Source organism: Carcharhinus amblyrhynchos, unplaced genomic scaffold, assembly GCF_965287045.1.
Source record: "Carcharhinus amblyrhynchos unplaced genomic scaffold, sCarAmb.v2.hapA chromosome_280, whole genome shotgun sequence".
Taxonomy (NCBI): domain Eukaryota; kingdom Metazoa; phylum Chordata; class Chondrichthyes; order Carcharhiniformes; family Carcharhinidae; genus Carcharhinus; species Carcharhinus amblyrhynchos.
In genome coordinates this window covers 119,682-134,151 of record NW_027650020.1, presented here as the reverse complement: position 1 = coordinate 134,151, position 14,470 = coordinate 119,682, and the positions used below count along the sequence as shown (strand labels likewise).

General features: G+C 50.1%; 1 protein-coding gene across 1 annotated transcript in view; it reads right to left on the bottom strand.

Moving 5' to 3' along the window:
• The window catches only part of ipo4 (importin 4), a 77,360-nt gene that overhangs the window by 42,347 nt on the left and 20,543 nt on the right, over nt 1-14,470 (bottom strand). The window contains exons 6-10 of the mRNA XM_080183410.1: nt 13,920-14,099; nt 8,418-8,483; nt 5,427-5,528; nt 4,089-4,172; nt 2,087-2,248 (exon numbers count right to left, since the gene is read on the bottom strand). Of these exons, the coding sequence (XP_080039536.1) occupies nt 2,087-2,248; nt 4,089-4,172; nt 5,427-5,528; nt 8,418-8,483; nt 13,920-14,099 (594 nt within the window). The remainder of the gene's footprint in view (nt 1-2,086; nt 2,249-4,088; nt 4,173-5,426; nt 5,529-8,417; nt 8,484-13,919; nt 14,100-14,470) is intronic.

Genomic DNA, 14,470 nt, shown 5'->3' with positions numbered 1-14,470 from the left:
GTTCCAAGGCTCCTCAGTAAAGATGATGGCTTCAACTCTCCCGGCCTGTTGCGCTCATGTTTTTATCCCAGAGAATCGTGCGTTGGCCGATTAGCGGGATTCCCGTGAGCAATCGCGCCACGCCTGTGTCTCCCAGGACCAGATTTCCACCAGTGTTTGGGCACTGGAAATCTGCTGTAAGGCAGGCCTAGGACTGAATTCTCTGGGCCTGCTGGCCTCTCCCACCCCGCCACTCCAGCAGGGATTACCATAGCTCGCCCAACCTCACTGAAGTGAAGGAGGGTCCATTAGGGCCCCACATGGGGTCAGGTAGTGAGTGCCCTCTGGGCATGGGTATCCTGGCACTGCCCCAGGGGAAAAATGCCCCTGCACCAGGGGCACCCTGGCCCAGCCCATTGGGCATAGCCAAGGGGGTGGGGGTGGGGGGTCCTGTTGTCATACTGCCATTGGGATTGATTGGGGCAGGAGGGAGGTCAGTGATCAGGGCAGGGGAGTAGAGAGGGGTAGTCTGCCAGGGGTAGGGGTGGGGGTATCCTGCAGAGGACAGCACTGCAAGGAGCGTGGAGATCAGGCCAGGTTGGGACAGTAGCGGGGAGGTGAAGCATGCCCAGAAATGGTGGTGGGGAGGCGGGGGACATTGCAGGGGTCTTGCTGGCCAGCAAACAGGAGGCTGATAAATCTTCACATGCCCAAGAGGCCCACGGGTTCCAGTCTCCTGAGCTGGAATAGGCCCCGTCCCCTCAAATCACATGATGTTCACTTGGTGGCCTTTGCACCTCCAGAGGGTGCAAGAACATAAGAACATCAGAACTAGGAGCAGGAATAGGCCATCCGGACCCTCGAGCCCTGCTCCGCCATTCAATAAGATCATGGCTGATCTTTTCATGGACTCAGCTCCAATATCCGCCCGCTTACCATAACCCTTAATTCCTTTACTGTTCAAAAATCTATCCTTGTCTTCAAAACATTAAAGCATTCGACAATCATTCAGAGATTCAAGTCTGAACACCCACTGGAAAAACCAGCAGGAATTACTCGTTTTCCCGCAAATTCGCCACTCAGAATTTTTTGGAGAGAATTCCAGCCCATGTATCAAAACCACAAACTGAGCTGAGTGGGATCATGCCACCAAAGAGTTTTGTCGTCCTCCATCTGAGAACGATCAGTCAATACAATGATATCCAATAGTTTATCTGCAGCGTTTATTCAGGGGATCAACGTTCACAACAGGATATATGTACAGCAACTGCGTAATCCTCATCTCCCACAGTGCGGCGCTCCCTCAGCACTGACCCTCCCCACAGTGCGGCACTCCCTCAGCACTGACCCTCCCCACAGTGCGGCACTCCCTCAGCACTGACCCTCCCACAGTGCGGCACTCCCTCAGCACTGACCCTCCCACAGCACTGACCCTCCCACAGTGCGGCGCTCCCTCAGCACTGACCCTCCCCACAGTGCGGCGCTCCCACAGCACTGACCCTCCCACAGTGTGGCGCTCCCACAGCACTGACCCTCCCCACAGTGCGGCGCTCCCTCAGCACTGACCCTCCCCACAGTGCGGCGCTCCCTCAGCACTGACCCTCCCCACAGTGCGGCGCTCCCACAGCACTGACCCTCCCCACAGTGCGGCGCTCCCACAGCACTGACCCTCCTCATAGCGCGGCGCTCCCACAGCACTGACCCTCCCCACAGTGCGGCGCTCCCTCAGCGCTGACCCTCCTCACAGTGCGGCGCTCCCTCAGCACTGACCCTCCCCACAGTGCGGCGCTCCCTCAGCACTGACCCTCCCCACAGTGCGGAGCTCCCTCAGCACTGACCCTCCCCACAGCGCGGCGCTCCCTCAGCACTGACCCGCCATCTGTGCGGCCCTTTCTCAGTTGCACTCTGTCGGCAGCGCAGCACTCCCTCGGCACCGCAGTGCTGTGCCTGAATCATATACCAAGGTCTCCGAAGTGAGACTTAATCCGAGGGTGCTGAGCACTCAGCCACCTCAGCATTAAGCTCCTGTCGGGTGATCTATTGGACATTTGGCTGGACGGAGTCACTTCAGCACAGGGCCCTGTTAGATTCTGTTGCACCCAAGTACCTGCGCAGAGAAGTGTTTCGGGGTCTGAGCTTCCACCTCTTCCTCGATGTCATCTTCCAGATCCAGATCCTCGGGGTCCATTTCTCCCTCAGGTGGGGACGCACACATGATGGGGTACAGCACATTCAGGATACTGGGGAGCAGCTTCTGCTTCATGATGGCCTGTTCGGGTGAGAGGAAAAGCATTGACTGGGAATCGCTGCCTGACCTCGGTTAATACACTAGAGAGACAACTTGGAGTAACGACAAAAGGGCCTGCAATTAGACGCTGCTTTCTACACAGTTCAAACATCCAGAGGGTTTTCTGTGCACTACAAGCCTGATCACAGAGATTGATCTGAAGCACTATACTGAAGGAGGAGACAGGCAGAGAGGGAGAGGGATTAATTGGGCCTCGGAGGCAGAGGGTCTGGCAGTGCACCAAAAAAGGCCACAGATGGTAGTAAGTAGAGATAGAGTCATAGAGGTTTGCTGCATGGAAACAAGCCCTTCAGTCCAACTCGTCCATACCGCCCAGTTTTACCTGCATTTGGCCCAAATCCCTCAATACCAATCTTTTCCCAAAGGTCGGGGAGTCGAAAACTAGAGGGCATAGGTTTAAGGTGAGAGGGGAGAGATACAGAAATGTCCAGAGGGGCAATTTTTTCACCCAGAGGGTGGTGAGTGTCTGGAACGAGCTGCCAGAGGTAGTAGAGGCGGGTACAATTTTGTCTTTTAAAAAGCATTTTGACAGTTACATGGGTAAGATGGGTATAGAGGGATATGGGCCAAACTCAGGCAATTGGGACTAGCTCAGGGGTTAAAAAAAGGGGCAGCATGAACAGGATGGGCTGAAGGGCCTGTTTCCATGTTGTCAACCTCTATGACTCTAATGCTCAAGTTCTGCACAACCAATTTTTCGTACCTTCCTCATCATCAGACTGATAAAGATGAAGATGAAGTCGCCACAGACCCAGATGTCCCGAGGCTTTTACAGAGGGGGAGCTAACTGCTAGTGATTTAACCCGAGGTTCACCACACCTCAGGCGAGGGACAAGGTTGACAGAGGCTTCTGTAATAACCTCAGCAGGTACAGGAACTGAACCCACACTGTTAGGCATCACTCCCTATCGCAAACCAGCAGTCCTATTGACAGAACTAAACAAGCTCCACCAATACAGCACTCACAACAATGCAAAGGCAGCCAGTGAGAAACACAGACTCACTATACCTCCGCTAAATCATAGGTGTCACATGTCAGAGTCAAGGCATCAACAAACTTCACTTCAGTTTTATTTAAACTCATTTGTGGGACATGGGCATCGCTGGCTGGCCAGCATTTATTGCCCAACCCTAGTCGCCCTGTGGAGGGCAATTCAGAGTCAACCACATTGCTGTGGCTCTGGAATCACATATAGGCCAGACCGGGGTAAGGACGGCAGATTTCCTTCCTTAAAAGACATCAGTGAACCCGATGGGGTTTTTCTAACAATTGATCAAGGTTCCATGGTCATCAGTAGATTCTTAATTCCAGATACTTTACCAAATTCAAATTCCACCATCTGCCATGGCAGGATTCGAACCCAGGTCCCCCAGAACATTAGCTGAGTTTCTGGATTAATAGTCTAGCGATAATACCAGCCTCTAGATTCTGGAAATCAGGGAGGAGATATTGGCATCCCTTATGATATAATGCTGGAAAATCTCAGCAGGTCTGGTAGCATCTATCAGGAGAGAAGACAGCTGATGTTTTGAGTCCAGGTGACCCTTAGTCGAAGTCGTTGACAAAGATCCTTTGACAAGCTTTGATAAAGGGTCATCTGGACTCGAAACATCAGCTCTTTCATCTCCTTACAGATGCTGCCAGACCTGCTGAGATTTTCTAGCATTTTCTCTTTTGGTTTCAGATTCCAGCATCCGCAATAATTTACTTTTATTCAGCATCCCGTCTGCCTGGGGCTAGGTTTGAGCCCAAACGCAACGATCTATTCCCAGTTTCCCAATTCCCGGCGTAACCTCTCACCTTTCCTTTCAATTTGATCAGGAAACTCACGCATGACAAGGCTTTTACCCGGATGTTGTCGCCTAGGATCGCATTGGCTGCAATCTATAGTGGGGGGAGAGAGTGCAAATAAGGACAGCTTCTTAGGTCAGCAAGAACAAACATTTATACAGCACCGATAAAGCAGCAATGTCTGTCAAAGAACTCACAGAAGTGTAAGCCAGTAAAACATAGATACCAAGCCAAGGACAGAGCGGGGGAGAGAGAGAGAGAGAGGGAGAGAAAGATTTAGGGAGGCAATTCCAGACTTTGGGACCCAAGCAGAGGATGGAACAGCCACCAATCATGGGAGTCTGTTTGTAATATATAGATAAAAGATTTGGAGGAAAATGTAACTGGATTGATTAGTAAGTTTGAGGAAGACACAAAGGTTGGTGGATTTGCGGATAGCGATGGGGACCATCAGACGATACAGCAGGATATAGATCAGTTGGAGACTTGGGCGGAGAGATGGCAGATGGAGTTTAATCCGGACAAATGTGAGGTGATGCATTTTGAAAGGTCTAATACAGATAGGAAATATACAGTAAATGACAGAACCCTTAAGAGTATTGATAGGCAGAGGGATGTGGGCGTACAGGTACACAGGTCACTGAAAGTGGCAATGCAGATGGAGAAGGTAGTCAGGAAGGCTTACGGCATGCTTGCCTTCATTGGCCGGGGCACTGAGTTTAAAAATTGGCAAGTCATGTTGCAGCTTTATAGAACCTTAGTGAGGCCGCACTTGGAATATAGTGTTCGATTCTGGTTGCCCACACTACCAGAAGGATGTGGAGGCTTTGGAGAGGGGACAGAAAAGATTTACCAGGATGTTGCCCTGGTATGGAGGGCATTAGCTATGAGGAGAGGTTGGAGAAACTTGGCTTGTTCTCACTGGAATGACGGAGGTTGAGGGGAGACTGATACAAGTCTGCAAGATTATGAGGGGCATGGACAGAGTGGATAGTCAGAAGCTATTACTAGGGGGCACAGGTTTAAGGGGCAAGGTTTAAAGGAGATGTATGAGGCAAGTTTTTTTTTTACACAGAGGATGGTGGGTGCCTGGAACTCGCTGCCAGGGGAGGTGGTGAAGCAGATACGATAGTGAGTTTTAAGGGGAGTCTGGACAAATACATGAATAGGATGGGAATAGAGGAATATGGTTCCCAGAAGATTAGTGAATTTACAGACTGGAAGCTATTAGTACCAGTGGAACCACATCCCACCAGAAAGGTGGAAAGGGTGGAGTAAAACGGGTCGCTGGAGGGAAGGAAGGCATTGAGAGAAATCTGCAGCTGACAGATAGATGGCACTCGTTACCTCCAGGCAGAAGTGGACTATCTGTGACAAGTAAGGCACAATGATCGATACTTCACTCTCCATCAGTTCATCAAAGACTTCCATTGCCTCACTGGCTTGATCCTGTCGAGAGAGAGAGAAAAAGTGAGATGTGAAAAGATATGTACAATGCAGCAGCATAGTAGAGGACGAAGTGGAAATGTTCGAGAGCTTCAAGTTTTTAGATGTTCAGATCACCAACAAACTGTCCTGATTTCTCACCCCCCCCATACTGACACTATAGTTAAGAAAGCCCCACCAATGCCTCTACTTTCTCAGAAGACTAAGGAAATTTGACACATCCGCTACGACTCTCACCAACTTTTACAGATGCCCCATAGAAAGCATTCTTTCCGGTTGGATCACAGCTTGGTCTGGGCTCCTGCTCTGCCCAAGACCACAAGGAACTACAAAAGGGTGGTGAATGTAGCCCCAATCCATCACGCAAACCATCCTCCCATCCATTGACTCTGTCTACACTTCCCGCTGCCTCGGGGAAAAGCAGCCGGCATAATTAAGGACCCCCATACACCCCGGACATTCTCTCTTCCACTTTCTTCCATCGGGAAAAGGATACAAGAGTCTGAGGTCACGTACCAACTGACTCAAGAACAGCTTCTTCCCTGCTGCTGTCAGACTTTTGAATGGACCTACCTCGCATTAAGTTGATCTTTCTCTACACCCTAGCTGTGACTGTAACACAACATTCTGCACTCTCTCCTTTCCTTCTTAATGAACAGTGTGTTTTGTCTGTATAGCATGCAAGGAACAATACTTTTCACTGTATGTTAAGATATGGAGGAGGGAACCGAGTGCAGGGTGTCGAAATTTGCTGATGACACCAAGATTGGGGGAAAGGCAAATTGTGCGGAGGGTGTGGAGAGTCTGCAGAAGGATCTAGATAGGCTGGGCGAATGGGCCAGGAAATGGCAAATGGAATTTAATGTTGGCAAGTGTGAGGTGGTCCACTTTGGTAGGAAGAATGGTAGGAAGGACTATTACTTATGTGGCGAAAAACTGCAGCAGGTGACGGTGCAGAGGGACCTCGGGGTCCTTGTGCATGAGTCGCAAAAACCCAGCTTGCAGGTGCAGCAGGTGGTCAGGAAGGCGAATGGGATGCTGGCCTTCATAGCGAGGGGGATTGAATATAAAAGTAGGGAGGTCTTGCTGCAGCTGTATAGGGCATTGGTGAGGCCGCAGCTGGAGTACTGTGTGCAGTTTTGGGCGCCGCACCTGCGCAAGGATATTTTGGCCCTGGAGGGAGTGCAGAGGAGGTTTACTAGGCTGATACCGGAGTTGAGGGGATTGAGCTATGAGGAGAGGCTGAATAAACTAGGCTTGTACTCGTTAGAGTTTAGAAGAATGAGGGGAGATCTCATTGAGACGTATAAGATGATGAATGGGATGGATAGGATAGAGGTGGAGAGACTCTTCCCGCTCAAAAAAGACAGTAGGACTAGGGGGCACAGCCTCAAGATAAAGGGGAGGCGGTTTAGAACGGAGTTGAGGAGGAACTTCTTCACTCAAAGGGTGGTGAATCTCTGGAATTCTCTGCCCGTTGAAGTGGTGGAGGCTGCCTCGCTAAATATTTTTAAGAAGCAGGTTGATGGGTTCTTGATAAGAGAGGGGATTAAGGGTTATGGGGAGAGGGCGGGAAAGTGGAACTGAGCCACGACAGATCAGCCATGATCTTATTGAATGGCGGGGCAGGCTCGAAGGGCTAGATGGCCTACTCCTGCTCCTATTTCTTATGTTCTTATGTTCTTATGTTCTTATATGTGACCATAATAAATCAAATCAAAAAGATTTACTAGGATGCGACTGGGACTTGATGGTTTGAGAGGCTAGATAGACTGGGACTTCTTTCTCTGGGGCAAATTTGATTTGACTTGGTTTATTATTGTCACATATATTGGGATACAGTGAAAAGTATTGTTCAAAAGTCTGACAGCAGCAGGGAAGAAGCTGTTCTTGAGTCGGTCGGGACGCGACCTCAGGCTTTTGTATCTTTTTCCCTGACGGAAGAAGGTGGAAGAGAGAATATCCAGGATGCGTGGGGTTCTTAATTATCCTGGCTGCTTTGCTGAGACAGCAGGAAGTGTAGACAGAGTCAATGGATGGGAGGCTGGTTTGTGAGATGGATTGGGCTACATTCATGACATTTTGTAGTTTCTTTTTTTTTTAATTCATTCGTGTGACATGGGCGTCGCTGGCCAGCATTTATTGCCCATCTCTTGTTGCCCTTGGAGGGCAGTTGAGAGTCACCCACATTGCTGTGACTCTGGAGTCACATGAAGGCCAGACCAGACTAACGACAGCAGATTTCCTTCTCTAAAGGACATGAGTGAACCAGATGGGTTTTTCCGACAATTGACAATGGTTTCACAGTCATCGGTAGTTACTTAATTCCAGATTCATGCAGTCTTGGGCAGAGCAGGAGCCCAGACCAAGCTGTGATACATCCAGAAAGAATGCTTTCTATGGGGCATCTGTAAAAGTTGGAGAGAGTCGTAGCGGACATGCCAAATTTCCTTAGTCTTCTGAGAAAGTAGAGGAGTTGGTGGGGCTTTCTTAACGATAGTGTCAGCATGGCGGGGGGGGGGAGGGGGACCAGGACAGGTGTTGGTGATCGGGACACCGAAAAACATGAAGCTCTTGACCCTTTCTACTTCATCCCTGTTGATGTAGACAGGGGTATGTTCTCCTATATACTTTCTGAAGTCAATAACAATCTCCTTCATTTTGTTGACATTGAGGTAGAGTATTGAGCGATATGGGCCAAATGTGGGCAACTGGGATTAGCTTAGAGGTTTGAAAAGGGCGACATGGATAAGTTGGGCCTGTTTCCATGCTGTAAACCTCTATGAGAGATGGAGGGGCCAGGACTGGTTGTTGGTGATCCGGACACCTAAAATCCTGAAGCTTTTGGCTTTTGAGAGAACATGCAGCCACCCATCCCCCCGATCAGCTCACCTGATTGTGCTGAATGAGGGTCTGGATGGCGATCAGCAGCTTTGGTATCATCGGGCGCATCAAATTCTGTAGAGAGAAGGAAAAATACACTGTAACATCGTCACACCTGACTGAATGTGGAGGGCAACTTGCCCCTTGCTGTGACCCTCGTGCCCCCTCATTGAAACATTGTGAGGTAATGTATTTTGAAAGGTCTAATACAGATCGGAAATATACAGTAAATGGCAGAACTCTTAAGTGTATTGATAGGCAGAGGGATCTGGGTGTACAGGTACACAGGTCACTGAAAGTGGCAACGCAGGTGGAGAAGGTAGTCAAGAAGGCATAAGGCATGCTTGCCTTCATCGGCCGGGGCACTGAGTTTAAAAATTGGCAAGTCGTGTTGTAGCTTTATAGAACCTTAGTGAGGCCACACTTGGAATATAGTGTTCAATTCTGGTCGCCACACTACCAGAAGGATGTGGAGGCTTTGGAGAGGGGACAGAAAAGATTTACCAGGATGTTTGCCCTGGTATGGAGGGCATTAGCTATGAGGAGAGGTTGGAGAAACTTGGTTTGTTCTCACTGGATCAATGGAGGTTGAGGGGAGGCCTGATAGAAGTCTACAAGATTATGAGGGGCATGGAGAAAGTAGATAGACAGAAGCTTTTTCCCCAGGGTGGAAGAGTCAATTACTCGGGGGCACAAGTTTAAGGTGCAAGGGGCAAGTTTTGAAGGAGATTACGAGACAAGTATTTTTTACATAGAGGGAGGTGGGTGGCTGGATCTCGCTGCCGGGGGAGGTAGTGGAAGCAGAGACGATAGTGAGTTTTAAGGGGCTTCTGGATAAATCCATGAATAGGATGGGAATAGAGGGATATGGTCCCCGGAAGGGTAGGGGGTTTTAGTTCAGTCGGGGCAGCATGGTCGGTGCAGGCTTGGAGGGGCCGAAGGGTCTGTTCCTGTGCTGTAATTTTCTTTGTTCTTTATCATTCACTGAATGAGTGCTCCATATAGTGGCAAAGATTCTACATTCTGTGGGGAGAAGGGTGTAGGGATCTTGTCACGACAGAAAACAACGTAACAGAAGAATAATTATGAATTATCACTGGAATTCAGGAGGATGAGGGGAGATCTTATAGAAACATTAGATTGAGAAGAGAATACATAAGATAGAAGCAGGGAAGTTGTTTCCACTGGGGGGTGAAACTAGAACTGGGGGGGCATGGCCCCAAAATAAGGGGGAGCAGATTTAGGACTGAGTTGAGGAGGAACTTCTTCACACAAAGGGTTGTGAATCTGTGGAATTCCCTGCCCAGTTGAGACTCCCTCATTGAATGTTTTTAAGGTAAGGACAGGTAAATTTTTGAACAGTAAACTAATTAAGAGTTATGGTGAGCAGGCGGGTAAGTGAAGCTGAATCCATGAAAAGATCAGCCATGATCTTATTGAATGCGGTTCAGGCTCGAGGGGCCAGATGGCCTACTCCTGCTCCTGCTCCTAGTTCTTATGTTAATCGAAATTGACAGATATGTGATTACAGATGGATTTGGATAGTACCGAGACCATGGGGCGGCACAGCGGTTAGCGCTGCTGATTCACAGCACCAGGGACCTGGGTTTGATTCCCAGCTTGGGTCACTGTCTGAGTTCGCACATTATCCCCATGTCTGCATGGGTTTCCTCCAGGTGCTCTGGTTTCCTCCCACGCTCTGAAAGACGTGATGGTTAGGTGCATTGGGCCATGCTAAGTTCCCCCTCAGGCATCGGAGAGTGGCAACTAGGAGCTTTTCACAGGAACTTCATTACAGTATTAATGTAAGCCCTACTTATGATTAATAAAAAATTTGTTACTTTCCTTTCCCATAATGGCACCTATTTACCCTGCCAATCCCTCTGACACTAGGGTCAATTTAACATGGCCAATCAACCTTGGAAAGGGTCCAGAGGAGGTTCACAAGAATGATCCCTGGAATGAAGAGCTTGTCGTATGAGGAACGGGTTGAGGACTCTGGGTCTGTACTCGTTGGAGTTTAGAAGGATGAGGGGGTGGGGGATCTTATTGAAACTTACAGGGTACTGTGAGGCCTGGATAGAGTGGACATGGAGACGATGTTTCCACTAGTAGGAAAAACTCAAACCAGAGGGCACAACCTCAGGCTAAAGGGACGATCCTTTAAAACAGAGATGAGGAGGAATTTCTTCAGCCAGAGAGTGGGGAATCTGTGGAACTCTTCCGCAGAAGGTTGTGGAGGCCAGATCATTGAGTGTCTTTAAGACAGAGAGAGATAGGTTCTTGATTATTAAGGGGATCAGGGGTTACGGAGAAAAGGCAGGAGAATGGGGATGAGAAAAACATCAGCCATGATTGAATGGGGGAGCAGACCCGATGGGCCGAGTGGCCTAATTCTACTCTTATGTCATATGGCCTAACCTAACCTGCACATCTTTGGGACAGTGGGAGGAAACCGGAGCACCCGGAGGAAACCCATGCAGACACGGGGAGAACGTGTAGAATCCACACAGACAGTGACCCGAGCCGAAAATCGAACCCGGTTCCCTGGCGCTGAGAGGCAGCAGTGCTAACCCACTGTGCCACCCCTTATCACCAATTCGAATTCCAAGTTAAAAGAGGCCCTGTTAAATCGGAATAAAATGCTTCCTCAGAGAGGATGGGGGCAGATGGTGCTGATTTATTCATCTGAAATATAAAGTAGATTTCTTTCGGAATATAATACCTTGTGGTTAGTTTAACGTCTGTTGTAGGAAAAATGTTAGAATCCGTGATCGAGGAGAAAATAGCGAGGCATCTTGAGGAGAATTGTTTGGTAGATCAGATGCAGCACGGTTTCGTTAAGGGGAAGTCGTGTCTGACGAATTTATTGGAGTTCTATGAGGATGTGTCTAGGGCGGTGGATAGAGGAGAGCCAGTGGATGTGGTGTTCCTTGATTTTCAGAAGGCGTTTGACAAAGTGCCTCACAAGAGGTTATTACAGAGGTCAGGGGACATGGTGTTGGGGGTAGGGTGTTAGCGTGGATAGAGGATTGGCTGTCAAATAGGAGGCAGAGAGTGGGGGTCAATGGGTGCTATTCGGATTGGCGGTTGGTGACTAGTGGAGTGCCCCAGGGGTCGGTGCTGGGGCCTCAGCTATTTACCATTTATATAGATGATCTGGAGGAGGGAACCGAGTGTATGGTGTCGAAATTTGCTGATGACACCAAGATTGGTGGAAAGGCAAATTGTGCGGAGGGTGTGGAGAGTCTGCAGAAGGATCTAGATAGGCTGGGCGAATGGGCCAGGAACTGGCAAATGGAATTTAATGTTGGCAAATGTGAGGTTGTCCACTTTGGTAGGAATAATGGTAGGAAGGACTATTACTTGCGTGGCGAAAAACTGCAGCATGCGACGGTGCAGAGGGACCTCGGGGTCCTTGTGCATGAGTCACAAAAACCCAGCCTGCAGGTGCCGCAGGTGGTCAGGAAGGCGAATGGGATGCTGGCCTTCATAGCGAGGGCGATTGAATATAAAAGTAGGGAGGTCTTGCTGCAGCTGTATAGGGCACTGGAGTATTGTGTGCAGTTTTGGTCGCCACACTTACGCAAGGATATTTTGGCCTTGGAGGGAGTGCAGAGGAGGTTTACTAAGCTGATTCTGGAGTCGAGGGGGTTGAGCTATGAGGAGAGGCTGAACAAACTAGGCTTGTACTTGTTAGAGTTTAGAAGAATGAGGGGAGATCTCATTGAGACATATAAGATGATGAATGGGATGGATAGGATAGAGGTGGAGAGACTCTTCCCGCTCAGAAAGGACAGTAGGACTAGGGGGCACAGCCTCAAGATAAAGGGGGGTGGTTTAGAACGGAGTTGAGGAGGAACTTCTTCACTCAAAGGGTGGTGAATCTCTGGAATTCTCTGCCCGTTGAAGTGGTGGAGGCTACCTTGCTAAATATATTTAAGACGCGGGTTGATGGGTTTTTGATAATCGAGGGGATTAAGAGTTATGGGGAGAGGGCGGGAATGTGGAACTGAGACACGACAGATCAGCCATGATCTTATTGAATGGCGGGGCAGGCTCGAGGGGCTAGATGGCCTACTCCTGCTCCTATTTCTTATGTTCTTATGGACAGGGTGTGCGAGTAATTTGAGGGACGAGGCACGGTGCTCATTGTGTGTTTGAGAGGAATGCGTGACCTGTGGTTCCCAAAGCTTGGCACGGACCAAAGCTTGGCACAGTGATTAGCACTGCTGCCTCACAGCGCCAGGGACCCGGGTTCGATTCCCGGCTCAGCGCACAGTGGGTTAGCGCCGCTGCCTCGCAGCGCCAGGGACCCGGGTTCGATTCCCGGCTCAGCGCACAGTGGGTTAGTGCTGCTGCCTCACAGCGCCAGGGACCCGGGTTCGATTCCCGGCTCAGCGCACACTGGGTTAGCGCTGCTGCCTCACAGCGCCAGGGACCCGGGTTCGATTCCCGGCTCAGCGCACAGTGGGTTAGCGCTGCTGCCTCACAGCGCCAGGGACCCGGGTTCGATTCCCGGCTCAGCGCACAGCGGGTTAGCGCTGCTGCCTCACAGCGCCAGTGAACCCGGGTTCGATTCCTGGCTCAGTGCACAGCGGGTTAACGCTGCTGCCTCACAGCGCCAGGGACCCGGCTTCGATTCCTGGCTCAGCGCACAGTGGGTTAGCGCTGCTGCCTCACAGCGCCAGGGACCCGGCTTCGATTCCCAGCTTGGGTCACTGTCTGTGTGGAGTCTACATGCTCTCCTCGTGTCTGTGTGGGTTTCCTCTGGGTGCTTCGGTTTCCTCCCACAGTCCGAAAGAATGTGCGGGTTAGGGTGGATTGGGTCACTGTCTGTGTGGAGTCTACATGTTCTCCCCGTGTCTGTGTGGGTTTCCTCCCACAGTCCGAAAGATGTGCTTGGTGAGGTGGATTGACCTGAACAGGCGCCGGAATGTGGCGACTAGGGGATTTTCACTTCATTGCAGTGTGAATGTAAGACTTACTTGTAACTAATAAATAAACTTTAATTCTGAAGAAGCCTCATGAATCAGTTTGATTCTACAATTGCCAACGGCTCCATTATCGCAACTGACGGGACGATGGGAGGCAAATAGGTGGACCCGGGGTTTTATTCTGCATGGCAATTCCCAATTTCTGATGCGCGTTTTCATCGGTTGCGGTTAGTAAAGTTTATTTATTATCAGGCTTACATTAACACTGCAATGAAGTTACTGTGAAAATCCCCTCGTGGTCACACTCTGGCACTTGTTTGGGTTACACTGAGGGAGGATTTAGCATGGCCAATGCACTCTAACCCGCACATCTTTGGATTGTGGGGGGAAACCTGAGCACCCAGAGGAAACCCACACAGACATGGGGAGAACATGCAGATTCCACACAGTGACCCAAGCTGGGAATTGAACCCAGGTCCCCGGTGCTCTGAGGCAGCAGTGTTAACCCACCGTGCCAGTGTGAGGTAAGTGGAGCTAACGATGTGAGGGGAGCAGCAAGTCAGACAGCACTTACCATTTCATCCGTTCCCATGTAGGACACCACGGCAGTCAGCGTCTGAACGGTGTAGAAGACCACCAGCGGGTTGTCGTGGTCCTCCAGGGTCTGGTGGAAGAGTCGCATCAGCTCGCGGAAGTGACGCTTGAAGGACTCAGTGCTGATGTCCACCACGGTGCTGAGTAGCAGCATCCCAACCTGGAGACCAGAGCAGGGAGAAAATTAACCTGTCACTTACACAGCAGAGATCCAGCGCCGTCACCACACAATCACTCCCGTGGGAATGGGAACACAAACGGAGGCATGTAGACAGGCATGACAATGTTCCACATCCACTTTGCTTACTCAAGCTATCAAACCCACCCTCTCAGCCCATCAGTGCCTCTACTTTCTCAGGACGCTAAGGAAAGTTAAGAACAAAGAAAATTCCAGCACAGGAACAGGCCCTTCGGCCCTCCAAGCCTGCACCAACCATGCTGAGTCTGAACTTAAACCCTCTACCCTTCCGGGGACCATATCCCTCTATTCCCATCCTATTCATGGATTTGTCCAGGCACCCCTTAAAACTC